Here is a 23,078-nt window from a genome sequence, read left to right on the forward strand (position 1 = left end):
ATGCAATCTAGATATATCTCAAATATGGGGATAAGTGAGAAATAGTTCCCTATGTGGACTTCCTTCCAATGCCTTTGTGTGCTCTGTCCAGTGACAAGGAGGTCAGCACAGTCTTAAAACACACAAAGGTGAGATAGCTGGCTCCTTTCTCTGTGTTTTCAAATGGAAAATGGAGGAAGTTCCTTCACTAAGGAGCCAGACCCACTGGTCATTTACCATAGGAAATTACCATATACTTACATATATTTTCATGAGTGTGTGTGTATGTATGTGTATGTATGCATGTGTGTGTGTATGTGTGTGCACATGTGTGTGTGCGTGCATGCATGTGTGTTTGTGTAGAACACACTGGCCTGGAACTTACAGCCACCCTCTAGTGATTACAGACATGTGACATGAGACCCAGCTACATAAATCTTTAAGGACAAATATCTGGGAACACGGGGTACAGTCCCTTTAGGACGGTGCAACCCCAGGACCGATGCGCATCTTCTCTGCACTCTGCTTTCAGCCTCAGTCCACTGCCTTTCCTCCCCTTGCTGATCACCCTCCCTTCAGCTCCCTGACACACACCACCTTTGTGCCTCCCACAGGGCAGGCCATTGTGGTGAGGAATAAAGAGGTCTGTGAGTGGTGAGAGCCTTGGGGAGTCCCATTTCATCAACAAGTTAGAATCTCAGTGGTCTGATTTTTTTTTTTTTTTTTTTTTTTTTTTGCAAGGACTTTCTCCCACGAAAAGGTCTCGAGGGCCAGGCATTCCGGTGGCTCCTTCATTCCTACAGTCCACTGCCTTCAGATTTAAACTCTGAAACTAGCTCTGGCTGGGTGGGGTGTGCATGTCTTTCATCATAGCACTTGGGAGGTAGAGGCAGGTGGAGCTCTATGAGTTCAAGGCCAGCTTGGTCTACACAGTGAGTTCCAGGCCAACCAGGCTACATAATGAGACCTTGTCTAAAAAGAGAAAAGAAAGAAAGGGTCTAGAGAGATGGCTTGGCTCTTAAGAGCACTTGCTGCTCCTGGGGAGGCTTCAGGCTTAGTTCCCAGCATCCATCCACATGGTACTGTTTCTAACTCCAGTTCTAGGGGAACTAATGCCCTCTTTTGGTCTCTATGGGCACTAGCCCATATCTGGTACTCAGACATGCATGCAGGGAAACACCCATACACATAAAATGTTTTTCTTCAAATGAGCCCCTACCAATGACAGGATGAGTTTCCACAATACCTGGGCTCTTCCCGGGGCTCCTCCAGGCATCTGGGAGGTGACACCTGGGTCTCAGTGCTCTCAAGAGTCTACAGAGACTCCTTGGAAGCAGAGGGACAGCAGGGCAAAGCTGATCAGCTACTGACACTGTTGGCCATCTGTGTCCACAGACCACACTCTAAACTCCAGCCTTGCCACTAAGCTCTGTATCCTAGGTAGGCTACCTCCCTTCTCCAAGCCCATTTCTCTGGTCTGTAAATTAGAGCTACCACCTTCCCGTGGAGGACTGTTAAGGTTATTCACATAGAGGTAGAACAGTTAATTAGCTGAGCAGGTACTGGAGAAATGACAGCACCCCACCCACCCCGCCCTTGTTATCGCATTCAACACCAGACTAACCTCCTGCCGTCCCCCTTCTGAGCCTTTGTCCAGTGCTCTGCCTGGGCCAGGCCGGTCTTCCTCTGGTTGTGTTTTTCTGGGTTGGCCCTGGGAGGAGCAGTCTGCTGGTACCCATTGGTCCCATTCTGTTCTCCCAGGCCATAAGGTGGCACCCCGTTCTTCTCGGCTCGCTGTGGCTGTGCTTGCTGGCCTCGGGGCCCACCAGGTAGATCGACAAACAAGGCATCCTCCTCAGCTGGCAAGTATGGGGACCTGGCCTTGCTCCTGTCCCTCCTGCCCTCCAGTGGGTCTCTTTGAGCACGGAGGCGTTCCTCCTCCTGCTCCCTCCTGTTGAAGCCATAGGAGTCCTCATAGCCTCGACGAGGACAGTCTCTCGAGTGCCCAGGTCCCACGTGGCCACATTCTTGGCAGGCGTCAGTGTGGTTGGCCTGTGGCATGGCCTGCCGCTCCACCTTGTCCACGTCCCTGTAATGGCAGCAGCACATTCAGCCCACAGCACAGCCGAGACTTCCCGGAAACATTATCTACTTATCTCAGAACATCCCTCCATCCCTAACCCAAGCTCAGTCCTTTCTCCTACTGTCGGAACCTGGCTTAAATACCACTTCTTCCAGAAAGCCGCTCCTGACACACTCCTCAGTGTAAATGGGACTATGGCCTGACACCATCACCACACTGAAACGGCTGCTCCAGAGCCATACTCTTTAGTTTCTGCCACCTACTGTCTTTCCACTCATGGCCCTCACCCCCACCCACAAGCCCGGCCAGTTTGAGGAGAGGTACTGGTGACAACTAAAACTGTGAGCTGAGGATAGAGGAGGGGCTCTGTAACACTGGACAGTGTTCTTCTGTCAAGGCCTGCCACACTGAAAGCCTCCTAAGGACAGGTCCTAACCTAGTTCTGCATGCAGCCCCATCACTCAGGACAGAACAGTGGCTCACTGGAGTCAGAAGAAGACACTCCAACAAAGATGGGAAAATGAGCAGGAATTCAGATGGGGCATTAGTCTAGCTGTGCTCCAGGGTGAAAAGGTCCTGCCCTTCCAATACAGGGCTTGTATGATGGTTTAGCCAGGACTGTTTGCGCTTTGACCTGGGAGCACACAGCAGAACACTCCTGTATTTAAACCATGAGGATCAGAGCCCCAGGACCACCCAGAACCTTGGCTCTCCAGGGTGAGTGCAGATTAAAGCTAGTCTAGGGAACAAGAAAAATATAATACCATACACAGTGGCTACTTCTTGTTGTATGCGGATCTAACTGTGGGCGCGCAGACCCAAGCAAGGCAGTCACACTTGCCACTGTCAATGTTCGAATGCCTTCTCCACAGAAACCCCAAGTTATGCAGAAATAAAGTTTCTCTGTACTTCTCTACTGTCTGTCTGTCTGTCTATCTTCTCTGTGTAGCCCTGGCTGTCCTGGAACTCACTCTGTAGGCAAGGCTGTCCTCGAACTCAGAGATCCACCTACCTCTGCCTCTTAAGTGCTGGAATTAAAGGCGTGTGCCCCCGACTTCTCTACAATTATTTTTTTAATTTACCTACTTATTTTGTGTGTGTGTTTGGGTGTGTTTGAGTGTATGAAGATATCATGGCGCATGTGTGCAGGTGAGAGCACAACTTGCAGTAAGAATGGAGAGCCTTTTACCACATAGCTCCTGGGGATAGAATGTAGCACACTCCTTAGTGGGGAGTGCTTCACCTGCTGAGCCATCTTGCCAGCTCTAGGTCTCCTTTTAAAACAAGGTCTCAAGGAGTCCAGGCTGGCCTTGAACTTGCTATGTTACTGAGGATTGGCTTGCTCTCTTGATCTTGCCTTTACAGGATTACACCACCACACCCAGTTTGTATCTCATATCTGAGAGACATCTCACCTCCCAAACCTATACTTCTGTCCACTGCATGTCTGACAGCATTTCTGCCTTCATTTGGGCTCACCCTTCCCCACTTTGGGTCCACCCGGTTTAGGTGCTGCTGACTTTACTATTTCTTGTTCTGCTATGGCTCCAAAGTCTCAGGGCCTGGTTCAGGGGGAGACAAAGGGCCAGACCGTCAGTCCTCGGACTCTGGCTTGAGCTCCTGCTGTCCTGTGTGAGGGGTTGTTTGAAATGGAAGCCAAGAGCAAGAAACAGATGGCAAGTAGAGGGAGAGAAACAGAGCCCTGAGGACTCAGCTAAGTTCTCACATGTACCCACACCCAAACCAGATGCATTATTGGTCCTCCTGGGTGTGGATCAATAAATTCCCTTTCCCGTGTGCATGGATGCTGGTTTATGTTACTCACACTGCAGAGGTTGTTAAAGCTCATTAGAATGAAGGATTGAGGTAGTGACTTGAGGGACCTGCCACTCCAGCCCAATGGGTCTATATGTCCTGGTGACAGGAAACACTCAGGGACTTATACTTTAAAAAAGCAAGGCCGGGCGTGGTGGCACACGCCTTTAATCCCAGCACTTGGGAGGCAGAGGCAGGCAGATTTCTGAGTTCAAGGCCAGCCTGGTCTACAAAATGAATTCCAGGACAGTCAAGAGCTACACAGAGAAACCCTGTCTCAAAAAACTAAGATAAATAAATAGATAGATAGATGGATAGATGGATAGATAGATAGATAGATAAAAATAAAAAAGCAATTCCTGGGCTGGTAAGAGGGCTGTGCAGATACATACTTGCCACAACTGGAGTTCCATCCCCAGAACCCACATTGTAGAGGGAAAGAATCAACTCCAGGAAGCTGTCTTATGACTGTCACATGCATACTGCACACACATACACTGAGACACACATGAAATAAATATTACAGTGTTACTGTAAGCTCAAAGATAAGAAATTCTGCTCTGGACACTTGAGCAGTTCGACCCCTCGCCTCCTCCTCCTCTCCTCTTTGTCAACCCCAGCCTTTGAGCTGCCTGCCTTGACCTTTATCCTCATCATGGTCTCCAATCATTTTTTTTTCCCCCGAGACAGGGTTTCTCTGTGTAGCCCTGGCTGTCCTGGAACTCACTCTGTAGACCAGACTATGGTCTCCCATCCTTATAGGCTGTGCTTCATGGCTACCTCTGAGCTGGTGAAAGTCCAGCTGCCTTCTGGGTCACCCCTGGTAGGGTCACAGTTGTTCTGTATTTTCATGTGCTTCCACTACCAAGTGCTCATTCCAGCTGGGAAACCCAAAGACCTGTAGCTTTTCTTTCTTCCCGCCCCGCCCCCCTCGGGGGTGGGGGTGGAGAAACAGGAGTCTCATGAATCCCAGGCTATCCTCTAACTTTTCTGTCCCTGAGGAGGCCTGCCTCTACCTCCCAGGTTCTGGAAGACAGATCTGGCTTATGCTATGGTAGCACTTGAACCCATGGCTTAGACCTCCAGACAAGCAAGCCTTCTATAACCTGGGCTTTGTCTCCAGTCTCCAGATGGATACATCTTCTTATTATGCACACTATAAATATAAGCAGTCAGACAAACATACCACGATCATGGAGGCATCAGAACTGTTAACCCTAAACCCATGGAGTTTGTGGGTCTGCTCTTCTTTTAGAGCTGATTTTGTAAGAGTAAACTCTGGGTTTTAGTGTGTGTATAAAGAAAGATGGGCCCTCCCACGTGTGCAAATACTTCCTGGAAATCAACTTGAAGGGAGATGATGACTTCTATTCAGATGAATACCAAAATACCCTGCAGAGTAAACATCTAGGGAGTGGCGGCCGAGCAGTGTCTGCTCACTTGCTGTGCCACTCGTCTTACCCCTAAGACTTTGGGGTTATGAAGCTCCTCATCCCCGTGGCTTCCGGACTTAAAGGGACACTTTTATGCCCAAAATGTTCAGTCGGTGGCTGCAGGTAGGAAAAGCAGCGCTTCCTACCCCATAGCCCTACATGACTTCAACATTTAACAATTTACTAAATTAGGGGCCTTAAAACAAAACAAAAACAAACAAAACCATTTTCTCCTGTCTCCCTATATTCCCAGCAATTTACCATATGACTTCTCAAATCACAAGACCTGTCACAAAAGAAATCTTCACAGGCTCAATTTAGCACAATGGGTTAAGTATGCCTTCATTGGGATGACTGTCATTCAGAGGGCTGGCCACGGAGCATAGGTGTCTAGAGCTAAGATGGCACAAATCCTTCCCAAACGGGCTGCTGCTGGAGTACTGAGCACTGATCCCCAGTCTCAGAGGTAGGCAAGCTCACAGCGAGCCCATCCTGGTCACCATCTATATAGAACTCTGTATAGAAAGACTGAAGAGCTGAGGCCTCGCAGTACCTGCAAGGCATGCAGCTTCTTTCACTCTGGCTAGGGCTCAGCATTGAGGAAGGAGCTGCTGAGAGCAGCGGGGATGGTAGTCACTTTCTTCTTTCCAGCGCTGAGTTAAATGGGACAACCCCCCACCCTTGTCCCAGGGGAAAATCTCTCACCCCACGGCCCTTCAACTGGCTCACTTTACCAGAATTAGCAACAGAGGACCTGCCTGGGTTAAGGACGCTCTACCTTCAGCTGCTCTCCCCATGAGTCACAAAATACACTCAACAATGTCCCTGCCGCTTGGATAGGAGCGGCAAAGGACAAACTCCCCTGGGAAGTTTTATGGATCGAAAACTCCACAGGGTCTCGGTCAGGGTCATATATGTTTTTAAGGCTGATGCTACCATTGCCACACATGCAAGGTCCCACTGTGTGCCAGGAACTTGACAAGGCCCATCTCTCACCACTCACAGGCATACACATAGGCAACATGGCATACACACAAAAAAGATAATGCTACAGTAGAATGTGAAGGGTGCATCAGCCAGCCTGGGTGATGGCTACTGGTGTTCACTCACTCCCAATTAGAAGGCAAGAGTTGTTCCAGTTTTTGAAAGGGAAGGAACCTTGAGCAAAGATGATGGAATTTTAAGAGTTAGAAGCAAAATAGGTATAATTTTCCAAGAAAAAGTTTAAGATCTTAAAAGGTAAGGATCCCTTCTAAAACTGATAGCTGGAATTCTTCGGGTAGAACTAGAGAGGTCCAAATCTTGGCTAGTGAGAGAATCCTCACACGTCCTGAGCACAAGGCACAGCAGTCACACACTCTCCTGCCTATAGCTTTCTCTGCTGGTCTTTATTCACTTCTGGGGACCCAAGTGATACTGTTGAGTCCAGTGGCTCTTGCCTATGATCTCTGCACTTGAAAGGCTGAGGCAGGAGGACTACTGTGAGTTCAAAGCAGCCTGGGTTATAAAGTAAGATGCTTTTTTAAAAAAAAAAAAAAAAAAAAAGATAACTTGACTGTTTACACAGCAGATCAAAAAACACCAAAGATTGGTAAGACTAACAACAGTGAAGACCTATGAGCCAACACTCACAAGTGGAACACACCATGCTGCTTAAGGGACAATTTGGTGGGGTTACATAAAATAAATGGGGTCAATCTGAAGACCTCACGTGTGAGGAGCTGTGGAGGGGTTTTAATATAGGGCTATTTATAGCAACAGCATTAGAGAACATTCCTGAGCTGGCCAAGGCTCTGCACCTGTCTGAATGCCCAGCACAACCACATGGTAGACACCGCCCTATGGATGCCACACCGGTAGCCAATTAAACAGTCACCAGGGTTTGGATGAGGTTTTCATTCCAAAAGTCAACGAGTTAGAAGTCTGGTTCAAGTGTGATGGGAGTAAGATGGGCCTTAGTGTGCCAGGTCGAGGCAATTAGGTCAGTGCAGATGCCGCAACAAAAGTAACTGATACCAGTGTCTCTCTTACAGGAGCTCCCATTATGGTGTCACTTGCCTTTGATACAGTCCAAGTAGTGTGTGTGTGTGTGTGTGTGTGTGTGTGTGTGCCCGTGGTAGATTCTAAACCCTGTTACTTAGTCTTCTGCCTCCCAAACTGTGAGGTGATTAAACCTTTTTTCTTTATATATTACCCACACTTTGGTATTTTGTTATAGCAGAATACAGACTGATATAGTGATCTATGTCTACTGGTATTAAATAATGTAGATCTTCTTGTTCATGTTTTAAAACAGCAAGAAAGCCAGTGAGATGGTCCAGTCTGCTACCAGTCTTGACAACCTAAGTTCAATTCCTGGGACCCACTTCATGCAAGGAGGGAACAACTTCTGAAAGTTGACCTCTAATGTCCACAATGGTGCCATGGCATAAGTATTCACACACACACACACACACACACACACACACAAACCCACTACATAAGTAAAATATAATAAAAATTTAAAAGTAAGAAAGAAACCTACATGTACCTTATACATCTATTCCATGAATAGAAAGTTATTTTAAAGGATATCAATTTACCTGACATGTGATTTGGAATATCTCTATCCCTTCTACTGCAAATAAGAAAAGGTGAGAACGTGTGTGTGTGTGTGTGTGTGTGTGTGTGTGTGTGTGTGGTTCCACGGCAGCCATGGCCCTTAGACGTTGTCTAGTGACTTGTGTTAGCATTTGCACCTTCTCCTCCTAAAGCACTTGGTCCAGTACAGACTTGAGAGAGCTGAGCATCCTACACACAGCATGAAGGTTGGAACTGCAGCCCTAGGGCATTTCCCTGCCTTCCGCCCAGGGCCCCCACCAGGACTGACCTCCTCAGTGATGAGCGAGACAGCACCTGCGCAGCCTGGTTCATTGCCCTGACCCAGGCGTTCATGTCCTCCAGGGTGTCGGCACTGAAGTAGTAGGTCCTCATGCCCGAGTGCTCCACCTGAGAGCCCGCTGAGGTGGTGCTGTAGATGAGTGCCCTCATCCCCGTATGCACAGCCTGTGAGCACGAGGACAGACAGATTAGCACACATTCTCTACGGGAACAAGACTAAGGAATACCCTGGCTGTCTTCCCGCTTCTAGATGAAGCCCCAGGGTCAGCCAGTTTGTCTCCACATCTGAAAAACGTCACAACCTAGATGCTACTTTCTCACTACTGCCAGATCCAGAGACCGATATGGGTGCTTCAGCTATCTAAAGAATCAGCTATTGTCTTTTCAGAAAACACCATGGAACTGGGCAGAGCTGATCAACATCTGACTGGGAATTCTGGGAAGCCTAGAAAAAGGCACAGGGGATGACCCCTGGTTAGCACCTTGGATGATTCCCATCAGAGTCCTCTGCCCAGGGGCTGGTGAGATGGCTCAGCAGGTAAAGCACTGACTGCTTTTCCGAAGGTCCTGAGTTCAAATCCCAGCAACCACATGGTGGCTCACAACCACCTGTAATGAGATCTGACGTTCTCTTCTGATGCATCTGAAGACAGCTACAGTGGTGCACACCTTTAATCCCAGCAGCAGAGGCAGGTGGATTTTTGAGTTCAAGGCCGGCCTGGTCTACAAAGTGAGTTCCAGGACAGCCAGGGATATACAGAGAAACCCTGTCTCAAAAAACCAAAAACCAAACCAAACCAAACCAAAACAAACCTTATTTATAATAAATCAATCTTTGGGCCGGAGTGAGCAGGGACTGATCGAGCAGAGTTGACCGCAGTTGAGTGGGTTGACCGGAGAGAGCGGAAGTCCTAAATTACATTCCCAACAACCACATGAAGGCTCACAACCATATGTGCAGCTACAGTGTACTCATGTACATAAAATAAATAAATAAATCTTTAAAAAAAAAAAAAAGAATCCTCTGCCCGAGGAGGCAGGGTCTGCTCTTAACCTCGCAGTGAAAACCTCACCCAGGCTGCACAGGTATAGAAACGGGAAGGCTGTCAAAGTACCCACTCTGTGGCCCCTGGCTGTGGCCACAGTTTTAGTCTCTTTGTAATCCCAGCAGCCTGGAGAGGTAGGCACAGACCTGGTTTGCAGATGAGGCAAATGGATCTGAGGGTTCAGTAACTCTCCCACACAGCCCATCTGGGAATAGATTCTGAGGGCGATTACTATCCCTAAACACTGAGGGTGATTACCGTCCCTGGACACTGAGGGATTACCATCCCTGGACACTGAGGGCAATTACCATGCCCGGACACAGAGGGAGATTACCGTCCCTGGACACTGTTCATTTTACAAACTTCATGAGAAAGGAGCCTTTCCGATTTTGTTCCCCACTCCATACCCAGGAAGAGCAGGCACAGTGCCCGGCATAGACATGTGCTTACTATCTGTTGAATATTTGAATGTGAGTGAAGAGTTTTAACCCTGGTCTGACTCCCAGCCCAAGGTTCTCTGTGTAAAGCTCATGGTCCCATGGAAAACTGAGATTCACCTCGATAATGTGGACTGAGAATAAACGGCAGGCCACAGCAATGACCAGCCAGAGAAAACAGTTATAAACTGTTGAGTGGCATGCCTTCAGTACGGATGAACAAAACCTCGCAGGTGAGTGAGGCACTTACTCCTCCCCACACTGGACATCCCAGCCCACAATGCATACTAACTACGGGCCTATTTATCCCATTAATACATCTGAGTCTACCCAGCCCAGTGCCCAGAGATACTACACAAACTTGGTTTGCAGTCAAGGTCCCCACAGTGGCAGAGAAATCTCCTATCCCCATTTTGAATGTCTTGGGTGTCCTTTTGGTCCCCTCTGTTTCAGCAAGCAGGAGCTATGGCAGTAAAACCAACAAGAGACTCATGCAGACTTCACCACACACCAGCAGAAATCTTTAGACAGGTTTCCCTGGACCATGAGGCCCAAGATCTCCGCCATGTCTTCCCTTCCTTCTCTGCCCACCACAGAGCATTCTGGGGAAATTTCTTGCCCACCAGTCACAAATGCGGCAAGGGGGTGGGGGTCCTCCAGTGCAGTCTTTTGAAAGAGCAAGTCACTGAGCTACAAGCACCCTCAAAGGCAGCCTTGGCCAGCTGTCAGCCTAGGGCACACTTCCGGCATGCAAGTACAGTTTTGCAGCCCGCCGGCAGATGTGCCACGGCAAGAGCGGCCGCCACAGAGGAGTCATGCACAAGCACACAGGACCTTGTTCTCTCGTCACGTGACAGCAGGCTTGTGCCCAGCTGCTCACCCGAGGACCAGGTGTCCAGCTTCACTCTGCCTGTGCTGAGGCACTCGGGTGCTCTGACTGTGAAGGTAAGAAAGACACAAGTTCCTCTGTCACCTGGTCCAGTGACCCAAACCCAGAATGCTTTGTACTTTGTACAAAGGAACATGGCCCAGTGAGAAGTCTGGAAGCTGATCCCTTCCTCTCTGCTCTGTGCTCCTCAGCTAACACAACCCTACTTTATATGACTGCACCCAAAGGAAACTGGAATGAGAGTAAGAAGGCATTGGCCTCCAAAGCATGCTGCCCTAGAAGATGGCTGTGCTAATAAGACACTAAGAAGGAAGCCCACCTCCACCCCCCTTAAATCCTAAGATCAAATTTCAGGACAGCAAGAACCTTTGGGTAACAAAGGCACATCCAAAGGCCACAAACTGACTGACACATTCTCAGATGTGTGCCCTGCCCAATAATTCACCATCTACGAGTGCTACCACATGAGAAGAAGCACCACACTAGAAGGCAGAGGACAGCCTTTTACAGGGCTGAGACCACTCAAAACCACTTCTAAGAAAACGCCGGTGGATGGGCACCGCAATGTAACAATTGCTGCCGAGAGGTTAGCGGCTGCAGCTCCCTGGGTAATGACACTTGCTCTAGGAGCATCAGGGCCTGAGTCTGAATCCCCAGGACCTACAGAAAGCCAGGTGTGCCTGTGTACATCTATAACCCCAGTGTTAGGCATTGGGACACAGAGACAGGTGGATCCCCAGAGCTTGCTAAACAGTACCCTAACCAAAATGGTGAGCTTCTGGTTCAGTGAGAGACTCTATGTCAAGGTAATAAGGGACACATGGAGAAAGGAAGACACCTATGGTTCTAAATTGTACATACATACTTATTGCAGCCACTACACACACACACACACACACACACACACACAGAGTCTGGGAGGTTGTGAAAGAGTGTGGCCCAGACTCATCTGAGATGGACATTCAGACAACTCCTGGATAGGAAGACAAGGCGCTCAGCCTCCGAGAAGCACAAGCCCTTGGTGTACAGGCTCACGGATGCAGCCAGCATGGCTGGCACGAGAGAGCAAAGGGGAGGGTGGCACATGGTGAGGCTATGAGGCTGCCAGGGCAGGGTCCTCAGGGCCTTGCAGGCCACATTACGGGTTTATATTCAGTTAAAAAGGGAGCCAAACTGGGCCAAACAAGATCAGACCTTGGAAAGACCACTGGATGAAGTACAGAAAGAAGGAGAGAGACCACAAAAAGATGCTTTCTCAGCATCCTCTCACACCCTGCAACGCAGTGTGAAGATGAACTGCACACAGCCACGATAAACTCCCACGATGCCACTCCAAAGGCTGTCTCTCCTGGTCCCTAGTCATTTTTCTGCAATGATACCCAACCCCAGTGTGACAGATTGAATGAAAAACATCCCCATTGGAACACTTAGCTCCAAAGCGGTCCTGTCTGATGAGGCTAAGATGGTGCCCCCTTGTTGGAGGAAGTATGCTACTGGAGGTGGGCTCTGAGACTAAAAGCTCAAGCTACTTCCAGTTCCCACTGCCCTGCCTGCCGCACCTCCCTGCCATGATGAATCCATCCCTCTGGAACATAACGCAAAATAATCCCTTTATTCCATACATTGCTTTTGGTCACGGTGTTTGCCACAGCAACAGAAAAATCACTATACCCACAAAGGGGAGACTTCTTGAAAAAGACTCGGCCACTAAAGATAATTTTAGAAGCCACTGAACAAACATAATTGTTTCAGAGCAGCTCCTGAGCTACAGAATAGAAGAGTGGCTGGGGTGATGAGCTTTTAAAAAAAAATTTTTTTAAATGAAGCTAGTGTCTCACTATGTATGTAGTACTAGCTAGGCTAGAGCTTACTATTTAGATCAGACCAAGCTGGCTTGACTTACAGAGATCTGCCTGCCTCTGGCTCCTGGATACAAGGATTAAAGGTGTGGGCCCATCAAACCCAGCAATGAGTTTGTTCTGTTTAAGTCATTTACACATTGTTAGTCTGTGTCTGAGTCCTTCTTGCTTCCTAACTTCCTTTTCCTGTCCACAAAAGCAGCTGCATCATAAAGGTGTTTCTGAGAACATTGTTTGAGACGGGAGAACAATACCTTAAAGGAATACTTGCGGCTTATTCGATCCTCTGGGGCCACTGGGGAGATGACATAGCTGGGCAGAGGGATGCTCCCGAGAACAGCTTCCTCTCGGCTATCTTTGGATAGAAAAGCACATCACAACAACGTTCTAGGAATCCTATCCAGGCTGTCTACCGAGACTGCACTGGCACCTTCCCTCGCACCAAATGCTTACCAGCACCTCGGCGCTAAGGGTCGGTACCACAGAAGAGAGGCTGAAAGGGCAATTTTCCCAAGGGCAGACACAGGCATGTGGGCACTCTTAGCTCATCATGCCAGTGAACAGGCAGTATGTCATGTGCTGTGGAACATCTTCCCTCACTATCCCCCTCACTGCAGAGTGACAGAGTTGGCCCTTGAACTCATACACTCATTCACACGGTTCTTCTCCACCAGACACAACCCTAAACCCAGTGTCCCCACCCTTCTGTGACAGCCTTTGCGTCTGGTCCCTACCCACCTTGTGAGCCTCATCTCCTAGATAATCCCTGCCCACACAGGGTCAGTCCTTCCCCGCTTCTGCATCTAGTACCTTCCTCAAGTGTAACTTTTCTCCTTGTAATGTTTGTCTCCTCCCACACTGGCCAAGGACTACCCATCCTTAGAAGCCAAATGCAAATCCTAGGCCTTCTCGGGATTCCCAGATGACAACCGTTTATCGTTTCCCTTGAAGAACCTACAGACTTCAGTGTCTTCATTGCACTCAGCAAAGCCTACGCTTGTCTTCCCCTTCTGTAGGAGATTCCACCTTATCCAATCCCAGACTGTATGTATGCTCAAATGGGCAATTACACTCAAGTGTCCTGTCCAGTGGCACAGGAGAGGCACCAGAAGGCAGGGAGAGTCCCCTGCTCCCCAGCTCTCTGGGGGCCTCCAAAGTAACCTACATCCAAGTGGGGCAAAAGCCCATGTGACTGTGGGTCTTGAGATGTAACTGTAACTAAATCTTACTTACTTGAATTCAACAATTTGAACTTCTATGGACTGGACTGGTAAAACTGAAGCCACCAGCCATACATGTCAGTGACCACTCTTGCAGGGTAAGGGGCTAAGAAACTCAGGCTGCTGTTGTAACGACTAGATTTGAGAAAGCGCCCATCCGTGTTCTGTAAACATCCTCTCTTCTAGTACAAGGAGCCCTTGGTGATCAGAGGCTGCAGCTCACCTTTATAATAAAACAAGCAGTAATCAGCCAGCACAAACCAGCGTCTTTTCCACAGCCTCATCCCGGAGCTGTCCTGCAAAGCACAGAGAATCAGTCAGGGCAGCCCGCACACTCCAGCCCTCCTCCACTCACCTGAAGCCAATCCCAGAGCTAAGACCTGCCCACAGCCACTCTGTCTTTACATTTTTATCTTTAATATTTATTTTGGGGGCTAGAGAGATGGCTCAGCAGTTAAGAGCACTAATTGTTCTTCCAGAGGACTGAAGCTCAATTTCTAGAACCCACATGGAAACTCACAACCTCCTGTAGTTGGAGTCCTAGGGAATCTGACACTCTACTCTAGCCTCCACAGGCATGCGCATGGTACACAATGATACACGCAGGAAAGATCCCCATACATTCAAAATAACTCTAAAGATGTGTGTGTGTGTGTGTGTGTGTGTGTGTGTGTGTGTGTGTGTGTGTGTGTGTCTATCCACAGGGGTCAGAGAGCGTTAGATCCCCTGGAGCTAGAGTTACAGGCCATTGAGAGTCACTGATATGGGTGCTAAGAACTCTGCCAGAGCAGTGCATGCTCTTACTCAATGAACCAATTTCTCAGAGCTTCTCTCTTATTTATTTTTTATTTTGTTGTTGTTTTTGAGACAGGGTTTCTCTATGTAACCCTGGCTGTCCTAGAACTCTCTCTGTAGATCACGATGGCCCCAAACGTGGATATCTGCCTGCCTCTACTCCCTAGTGCTGGGGTTAAAGGCATGTGCTACCATGCCCCTTTTATTTTCCTCTTATCTATCTATCTATCTATCTATCTATCTATCTATCTATCTTTAATGAGGTGGTCTCATGTGGATAGTGACGATGAAGTCCAGGCTGGCTTTAAACTCACTATGTAGCCCAGGATGGCCTTGCCCATCTTTCTAATCTTTAGCTTCTACCTCCAGAGTGCTGGGATTACAGGTGTGCCACACCTTGCCTGGTTTATGTGGTCCCAGTCTGTGCTCTCTACCAACTGAACTACATCTCTGGCCCTCCGTCGCTCAATAAACCAATGAGAACTTATTGAATAGCTCCTCTTGGAACAGGACGTTAAACTTAAATTAACTGATGGTTTATAGTCCCTCCCTCTTTCTATGAATGTGTTATTGAATAGCTACTCTTTATAGACATTAATCTTAGACGCACTGATGGTTTATCACAGGAAGTAAGGTTTTCTGGTCTCCTAGAAACAAGTTATTATAACTCTTTTTCTTCTAGAAAGGAAAATTCAAAAATAGAAGTTACCTATGAATAATAAGTTCTTACTAAAATGTGTTTTGTTTTTGTTTTAGAATGTAGGCTATAAAATATCTTCATTCATGTTGATTAGAAAGTGAATTCACATAGTATTGAATAGTCTTATGTTGGGTAATTGAGACAAAGATCTCAGCTAACCATCTCTGTTCTCTACCATTTTCTGTTTCTTTCCATTCAAAGTAAAGATCTGAATTCTCTTTGCAATCAAATTTCCTCAAAACAAAAGTTCATCAAAACCAAACCAAACAAAAAGACTTGGTCACAAGGAAAATAGTAATTTTATACACCAGTTTTCTCCAAGGCCCAGGAGAATCTCAGAGTTGGGTTTAGCTGTTAAACCATCTTTCCTTGGGGCTGGAGAGATGGCTTTAGTGGTTAAGAGCATTTGCTGCTCTTGCAGGGGACATGAGTTCAGTTCTCAGAACCACATGGCAGCTCACAACTGTTTGTTAACTTCAGTTTCAGGGGATGAAATACCCTCTTCTGGCTTCCATGTTCGCCAGGCATGAGCAGTGAACACATCCATACATGCAAGCAAAATACTCATACACATAAAATATAGTCTTTCCCTATTCAGAAGTTTTGACAGTTAAAACAAAAGAAAAGTTTCTAACCCTGACTACAACATGAGGCTTGTTTGCCACCCCCCACATATCCCTTCCACCAACACACACTAAAGTACCCAAACCAAATTAAGTTAATGCTGTCATCAGATGGTCAAGGCCTGCAGACTGGCCAGATGATTTCTGCAGTCTCGATAGCATTTGCCTCTTTCTTACTGGGAGGCCTTGATCCATCCTCCGTACATAGTTCAAATGCTGCTTCCCGGGAAGGCTTCGTCGGCTGTGTGAGCACAGTCTACCCTCTGCTGTAGGTCTGCAAGGCTCTGACCCATATGGCTGGGAGCAGCAGAAGGGTCAGGAGGTGGGAGAATGATTTACCTGACAGGTCTTTCTCCTGCCATATTGCCAACCGGTGCCCTTTACTTAACAGGGCATGTCAGGTAGGATAATGACTCAGATGAAGACAGAAATATAAGAAAAGAGACAAGATGGGAGTGTGAGAGGAGACATAAGACCAGAGGCAGATGAAGGAGCCTCTGGGGCTCCCCTTCTATGGGAAGGGTCTTTGGATCCCCTCCCACACAGTGTACAATGCTCAGGAACCCCTCCTACATATCACACAATGCAAGACTTTCTCACAACTGCTTCTGTCAAATAGGTGCCATTGCTCTGGGCGTTTGATTGGTTTTTGTAGATGCTGGTGGGTGACAGATTAGGGACGGGTGACAGTGTGATGTTTCCCTCTGCCGATGAGGAGTTCCTCAGGACAGGCACCTTCTTATTTACCTCCTCACACCTGCTGTGTGAGCCCTCAAAACATGGGAAGCAAACGAGTGAGGAAATAACAGGAGAAAAAGGAGGGGCCAAGAGACTAGTTCTAGACTTGGGAGCTCAGAGCTGGCTGAAGACCAAAGACAAAGCACGGAATGAGGGTGGGGAGCGGTAAGGAGGCGACGGATGCCGGGGCTCCCGGCTAAATGGATGTGGGGAAAGAAGGGGCAGGTGCTGGTGCTGAAGCACATTCTATTAACGTTAAGAGCTGCTGCTATGGCATCCTGGGTCTCTTCCTGTGCGCCCGAGAGAGGAGTGATGGTTCCTTATTACTAAGACCTGGGGAAAGTGGCTGGAGGGTCAGGGGGTGGGGATAATGAATTTGGCAAATCTGGACTTCCACATGCTTGGGAGCCAGCCATGCATCCCAGGCAAGGAAAAGGTAGCATTTGTAGCCAAAGGACAACAAAGACAGACAGGTGGGACACCAGGAAGACAGGTGGGGCAGAGGGCTAACATGAAGCTGGATTCTGGCTGACTCATCCACTTACACTGCAGGCTGGGTGCCAATCTGCAGGTGCCTCTCCTTCATCTCCATCATCACCCCACGCCCCCACTGACCAGCCCCTGGCCACCCAGAGCAACAGGGACAGAAGTGGTGAAATGGGTCTGAGGAGAGACACTGCAACCCTTGAGCCATCAGCTCACTCATGAAAGAAACGAACAGGTTATTGAGCACAGAGGGCAGAACCCGCCTGCCGCAAAGGAATTCTGGAACAGGAAACGTCTCTAACTGTTCACGGCCTCCCTAGGCTGAGGGAGAAGCAAGCAAGACCCACTCACTCTTCCACCTCACGCCCACATCAGCATCCTCACCTGCTTGTGTAGCCAGCCCCTCACCACCACCGGAACATTAAGGTTCCGACGAATGGCCTGGTCCCTCTTCCCGAAGCTGTGCACTTTACTGCTGGACTTGACGATCTAGGAAAAGCAGACCTTAGTTCTAGCAGCAGGGACTTGAAGGGGCACACACATGCTTCTATCTTAGGAGGGCCGTTGGTGGTCTCTGCCATACTCTAAGCGGCAGCACCCTCCTGTCAGTACATGTTGTTGGCCATCGCATCCCTCCCAGTCAGACAGCAAGCTCCAGACACAGCGAACTTCCCAACTGGTTCACACAGAGACGTTAAAGGATGTTCCATTAAGTTAAGAGCTGCTGCTATGGTGTCCTGGAATGAACCCAAATTTCAGTCCTTGGCTTTGTCAGTTTCTAATACTTGGCTCCCAACCTGGTTTACCTGTCTAGGTCAGTGCTCCTATACTTTGAGCATAGAAACTTGTGGGCATTTCCTTTCCTCAGGCCCGTCTGTCTCTGAAAGCCACCAGGATCTAACACCGTGCACATGTGAACAGGGGTGCTGCTTTCTGAGCACACACCAGAACAGTGACAAATGGATTCAAGAACTAGTTCTGCTCTATCAGCAACCACCTGTTTCCTTGGAAAGAGCCCACCACTTCTCTTGGCCTTCATTTCTTGATCTGTAACTGGGGAGGGATTTCTTATGGGTCCATACCACAGAACTAATGATAATCAAATGGACTTCTGATTATAAAGGGGTTTGGAAAAATACAGAAAGGAAAAGAAGAACCCATGACCAGGAGCTCACCTTGGGTCCAGGCTTGGCCTCCAGGGTGGACGTGGTCCCAGCCGTGGATGTCTCACTGACCATGCTGGACGGTCTTTGGTTTCTCTCTGGCTTCGACATATGTGGGTGTGGCCTGCAGGGAGGTATAGGGGATGGGGGTCCAGTGAGTGCGTGCCAAGCTGCAGAGTGGGAGGCTAAGTCTACGATCTGTTCTAGGTTGGAGCTAGTTGCTTGGCCTTAGAACAACTCAGGTCCCAGTTTTTGGAGGCCGTCTGATCCCAGATTGTAGACTGAAGGCCATAATATCCACTTGTCCCTGTGCTTCAGGACACCCAAAAGATGACATATCACCACAGCCAGATATTCCAGAAAAGGGTGCACACCGCACTATCTGTCTGTGGTCCTAAGGTACCACGCTCATTCTCCTAGTAGGATGCGCCTGGTAACTGCTCAAGGCACACAATACTCTTCACAGACAGAGAGAGACATCATACCCCTATATACATACACCTCCACTTCCCTGACTCCCAAAAGAAGCTGCTTATAATTAGTAACAAGAAATCACTTGTGCACACATCCACACCCCCAGACACACACAGAGGATGCTTACATAAACGCCAGTGGGGCTTGCCTCCCAAAATAGACTATTCAACAAAGAGTCCTATTCTGGGAACACTCCCATTTTTCCCCAAAATAGAGCCATTGGAGCTATTAACCCCCTGTGCCATGCCTGGATAGCAGGAAGCCATGGAGTGTATGTGGAGCCACCGTAAGCTTCCCCACCAGCAGCTGAGCCACATGGAGGCCCATGGCTTGGAGCACTACTCTAGAGATACGGAAGAACAACTTCTCACCTGCCTTCCGCGGAGCCCATATCTGCACCAGTCTTTCCTACACGGGAGTGTCAATGCCTTCACTCAAGCTCAGTACCTATCTTTGAACAGCGTGATTCATTACGGCAAGACCCCGCTAGTTCCACAATCTGTACGCTGTCCCTGAGCAGAGAGCAGAAACCACGTCGTTCCTTGACTGCATTTTGTCTGCTGCTCCAGTGAGCATCAGGATCCAGGCAGGTGATTAGCAGGCAGACTATACTGCAGAGAAATCACTTCAGAAGACTTAGCCTGGACCATGGAAAGACAAAGCTGGAAGATCCAGGCCAGACGAAACTGGTCAGAATGTCCTGTATCACTTACTTGAATATGATGTGACAGAAAAATTCTAGTCTTCACCTAGAGAGTCCATGCTCCCTTCAGGAACTGCCACGGCTCAAAGGACAGGGAACTTTGTAGCGCCCTGAATCACAGCACCAACACTGCCCCAGGCGGGGACTTCTCTGTAGAAGTCGTGTGGCCACTCTACTTCCCACCAGAGCAGGCATCAGCTTCCCAATAGTCCAGCCCTGTGAGATGCTCAACTGCAGCAGATGTGTTTCATACAAGGCAGAAAGCTGGCTGACTCTCAGCCAGGCTCATCCTGAATCCCTGCCCCTGGCTTCCAACCCAGCCAAAATGTTGTTACTGCTCCCTGCTTGGATAGGGAATGTCACCAGGCTCAGCCTCTCCCTTGGCAGAGGCTGTGGCAGCAAGATCACGGCATGGGGGTGGGAAGAGGCTCTGTGAAGCTGCCTTGTCCTCCCTCTGCCTCTAAGCAGTACAACCAACCATCCTCCCAGGTCCCTGGCCTGCCCAGCTTTCCAGAAGGAGGGACAAGGAAGGAGACTAAACCTAAGACACAACCAGTGAGGGAGACAGGATAAAGGTGCTTTCCTCCAAGTCTGAAGACCTGAGGTCAATCCCTGGGACCTACATGGTAGAAGCGAGAACTGATTCCCACTAATTGTCTGTCCTCTGACCTACACAGATACTCAGACAGACAGACAGACAGACACACACACACACACAGAGTCAGACACACATTGAGAACCATACAAACACCTACACACATATACACTCACACACATATACACTCACACACATACACACACACACAAACACATATAAACATATAAATAAATTCAAGACATAGCCAATCTCACAGAGGTTTAGCTGAAATTTTTATCAAGTTCAATCGGCTCTCCTTTGACATGTACATTATAGGATATTTAACAAGATATATGGAAAAGATGCATGAGTGGGAATGTCCCGTAGTCCTGCTACCCAAAGCAAAAACATTGTAACATTTGTTTATGCCTGTCCTTTTCGATACGCCTGCTTTGATTTGGGGCACATTTTTAACATAAACATTTCCCTCATCACTTTCAGATTATCTAAATCATCTTAAATAAACACAACCCTTCTTATGGCAAGCTCCCCCATGCCTCCTCTACAGGACAATGAAAAAGACTGTCTGGATTTCTATCGGGAAACCGGAAGGAGTGCGCACTTTGCCATTTTTCTGAACGTTATACCTTGCTCTAGGTGCTAGCTGGCTGGGCGTTCTCTCAGCCAACAGCATGAGGAGAAAGACAACTCAACCACAGGTTTGGATAAAGCAAGAGGACAGAGTTCCTGCTGAAGGAGCCAACTATAGAGATTTTGTCTTGAAAAAGACTGGTTATAGCCACAGTACTGACATCGAAGGGAGGACGTGGGAGGCAGGGTAAGAAAGGAAAACCCAAATCTGCCCTAGAGAGGTGACTGTGCTGTCTCTACTAACACTGCAGAAACAAATCCCCGTTCAAACAACAGCCCCCAACCCAGCTCTGAAAGAACAAGATACACACACACACACACACACACACACACACACACACGGCCCACCTGTCCAAGAAATGGGGCCAGCCTTCAAAGGATATTGGCTAGATTCTCTCACCGTGGGTGACATTGAATGATGACTTTGGAAATGACCGCAAGCTATTTACTAGAATTACACCCAGTAACTCATTTCACATCAAAAATACATAGGAGAAAGCATCAAAGCAATTTTCTCCGTTGGATGCAACACTGGCACTCATGGAAGCTTCCGGAGAGGTTTAACCCCATGGATTTGAGCAACAGGACCATCCATGAAACCTCCTGAATAGATATGCCAGGAAACCCAGAAATGACTGAACAGAGAGAGCTTCATTCAACAAAAGGAATTTGGGTCCATTTGCTTCAGCTCGGCTCACTGGACAGACATCTTCCTCACTGAAGAGGCTGGCGGGGCAGACTCTGATCTTTCCGCAAATCCTTAGCCTGAATGCACTCCACTAATAAGTTGCACCCAAGCAATGTCCCCAGAAGACATACAGCTCTCCCGTCAGCCTGCCCTCAGGCATACTGCATCCCACAGAGGAGACCACAGAACCTGCATGCTCAGACTATTAGCGTCCTTACATAAAATCCATTCACTGTAAGCCTGCTTGCTGGGTTTCTGTGCTGTCTGAATTCCCAGTGCAGTGGGATGGCTGAAACAAAGACCTCCCTTTCCTTCACTTAGGCTACATGAATGCAGATTCTTTTGCTGCAGGGGTGTGGGCTAAAGTTCAAAACAGTGAGCAAGACTTTGAGCTCAGCTGCCTCCTGTCAGTACCAAACAAAAGAAATGAAGACTAGACAAAAATCAGCCGGGAAGAAGCCCACTGGAAAATGGCTGGACTCTACCCTGGCCTTAGCCATACAGTGGCTTTCTCTGCGCCTCAAGACAAAGTGTGCATAGTCCCACAGGCAGAGCAAAAAACCTCTAAGTTCTGGAAGCTGTTTGCTCTGAGCACTGGCATGTCATCTCAGCAGGACCTCTCCCTTCTGCGAGTCACAAGCTGTGAGGGACAGATGCATACAGTTACAGCAAGCGGTGGGCTGCTGCTGCAGGGCCTCCTGAACAGCTAAGTGCCGGCTGCTTTCCCTGTATCCTCTCAGCTACATGGTTAGCTTGTCAGGGTTATCATCCTTGCTTTGTGCCCCAGACAGATTAATGCCTTGCCTAACATAGCTGCAATGCTGGGAAACCTGGGCTTACTCAGGGGTCTGAGGCAGGGGAATTGAAGTTCAAAGCTTTAAGGTAAATGCATAGCAAGCCTGAGCAACTTTGTGAGATTCCTCTCCCAGTGTAAAGGCGAGCTTGGCTATGGCTCAGTAATAGAGTGCTTGCCTAGGAAGATCTAGGTGAAGTTCCCAGTGCTGCAAAGATTAAAAACAGGTGAGAAACAATGAACTGGGTGGGTCTGCCACAAAGAGATCCCAGGTTCCAAGTGAGAAGTCCCCAGGTCTGTAAGATATTGACCTTGGCTAGATCAGCCACAAGGCCAACTCCAAGCCAAGGGGGCCTGAAAGAGCAGAAAGAGCGAGAGCAGAGATGACTGCATTTCAGTTGAGCTCTGACATTATGACTCTTCCACAAGTCAGCTCTCTGTGCCTCAGTTTCTATTTTGTAAAACAGGTTGAAAACCACCTCTTTCTTCGCAAGGCAACTTGTACATGAAAATGTCTTTCTGAGAACCAGGAAGTACTGTGAGACCAGCACCACTCCTGTGTCTCCACCGGAGACCCCAGAACCTAAATCCCATTTACAGTTTATTTTTATTACCAGAAAGCTCAGACCACAGTGGTTTCTTAGCAACGCCTTACCTGTGACTTTTTTTAGTCAAAGTATAAAAACTATGGCAGGCTTTTCCCTTAAGTGGTCAAGGCAACGGCAGGAAGTCAGAAGAGAATGGGAAACAGAAATTTCTAAATATTAAAAAAACAAACAAACAAACAAAAAACAAAACCAAACCTTATTGGGCTGGGGATACAGCTGGGTGGGTGATAGCGTCCTTGCCTAGTATGGATAAGACCCTCAGTTTGAATTGAAAAATAAAAAACCTCATTTACTATTATCTCATGAATTTCTAGATAAACGGGCCCCCAACTTCAGGCTGTGTTCTCAAGGATTCCAAAGACAAGAGAACTCGGCTGGGTGGCAGATGTGAATGGAGAGCTGAGACACAAGCACACATTTAAGGAGCACAATCTACAG

At 48.2% G+C, this 23,078-nt stretch overlaps 1 protein-coding gene across 4 annotated transcripts in view; it reads right to left on the reverse strand.

Moving 5' to 3' along the window:
- Nucleotides 1-23,078, reverse strand: part of Plekha7 (pleckstrin homology domain containing A7) — a 187,839-nt gene that overhangs the window by 38,579 nt on the left and 126,182 nt on the right. For all 4 annotated transcript variants that reach the window (XM_021166776.1, XM_029479071.1, XM_029479069.1 and 1 more), the window contains 6 exons: nucleotides 18,159-18,270; nucleotides 17,368-17,472; nucleotides 13,865-13,937; nucleotides 12,676-12,776; nucleotides 8,180-8,355; nucleotides 1,604-2,068 (listed from right to left, as the gene is read on the reverse strand). In XM_021166776.1, the coding sequence (XP_021022435.1) occupies nucleotides 1,604-2,068; nucleotides 8,180-8,355; nucleotides 12,676-12,776; nucleotides 13,865-13,937; nucleotides 17,368-17,472; nucleotides 18,159-18,270 (1,032 nt within the window). The remainder of the gene's footprint in view (nucleotides 1-1,603; nucleotides 2,069-8,179; nucleotides 8,356-12,675; nucleotides 12,777-13,864; nucleotides 13,938-17,367; nucleotides 17,473-18,158; nucleotides 18,271-23,078) is intronic.

The sequence above is a fragment of the Mus caroli genome, chromosome 7 (assembly GCF_900094665.2).
Source record: "Mus caroli chromosome 7, CAROLI_EIJ_v1.1, whole genome shotgun sequence".
NCBI lineage: Eukaryota > Metazoa > Chordata > Mammalia > Rodentia > Muridae > Mus > Mus caroli.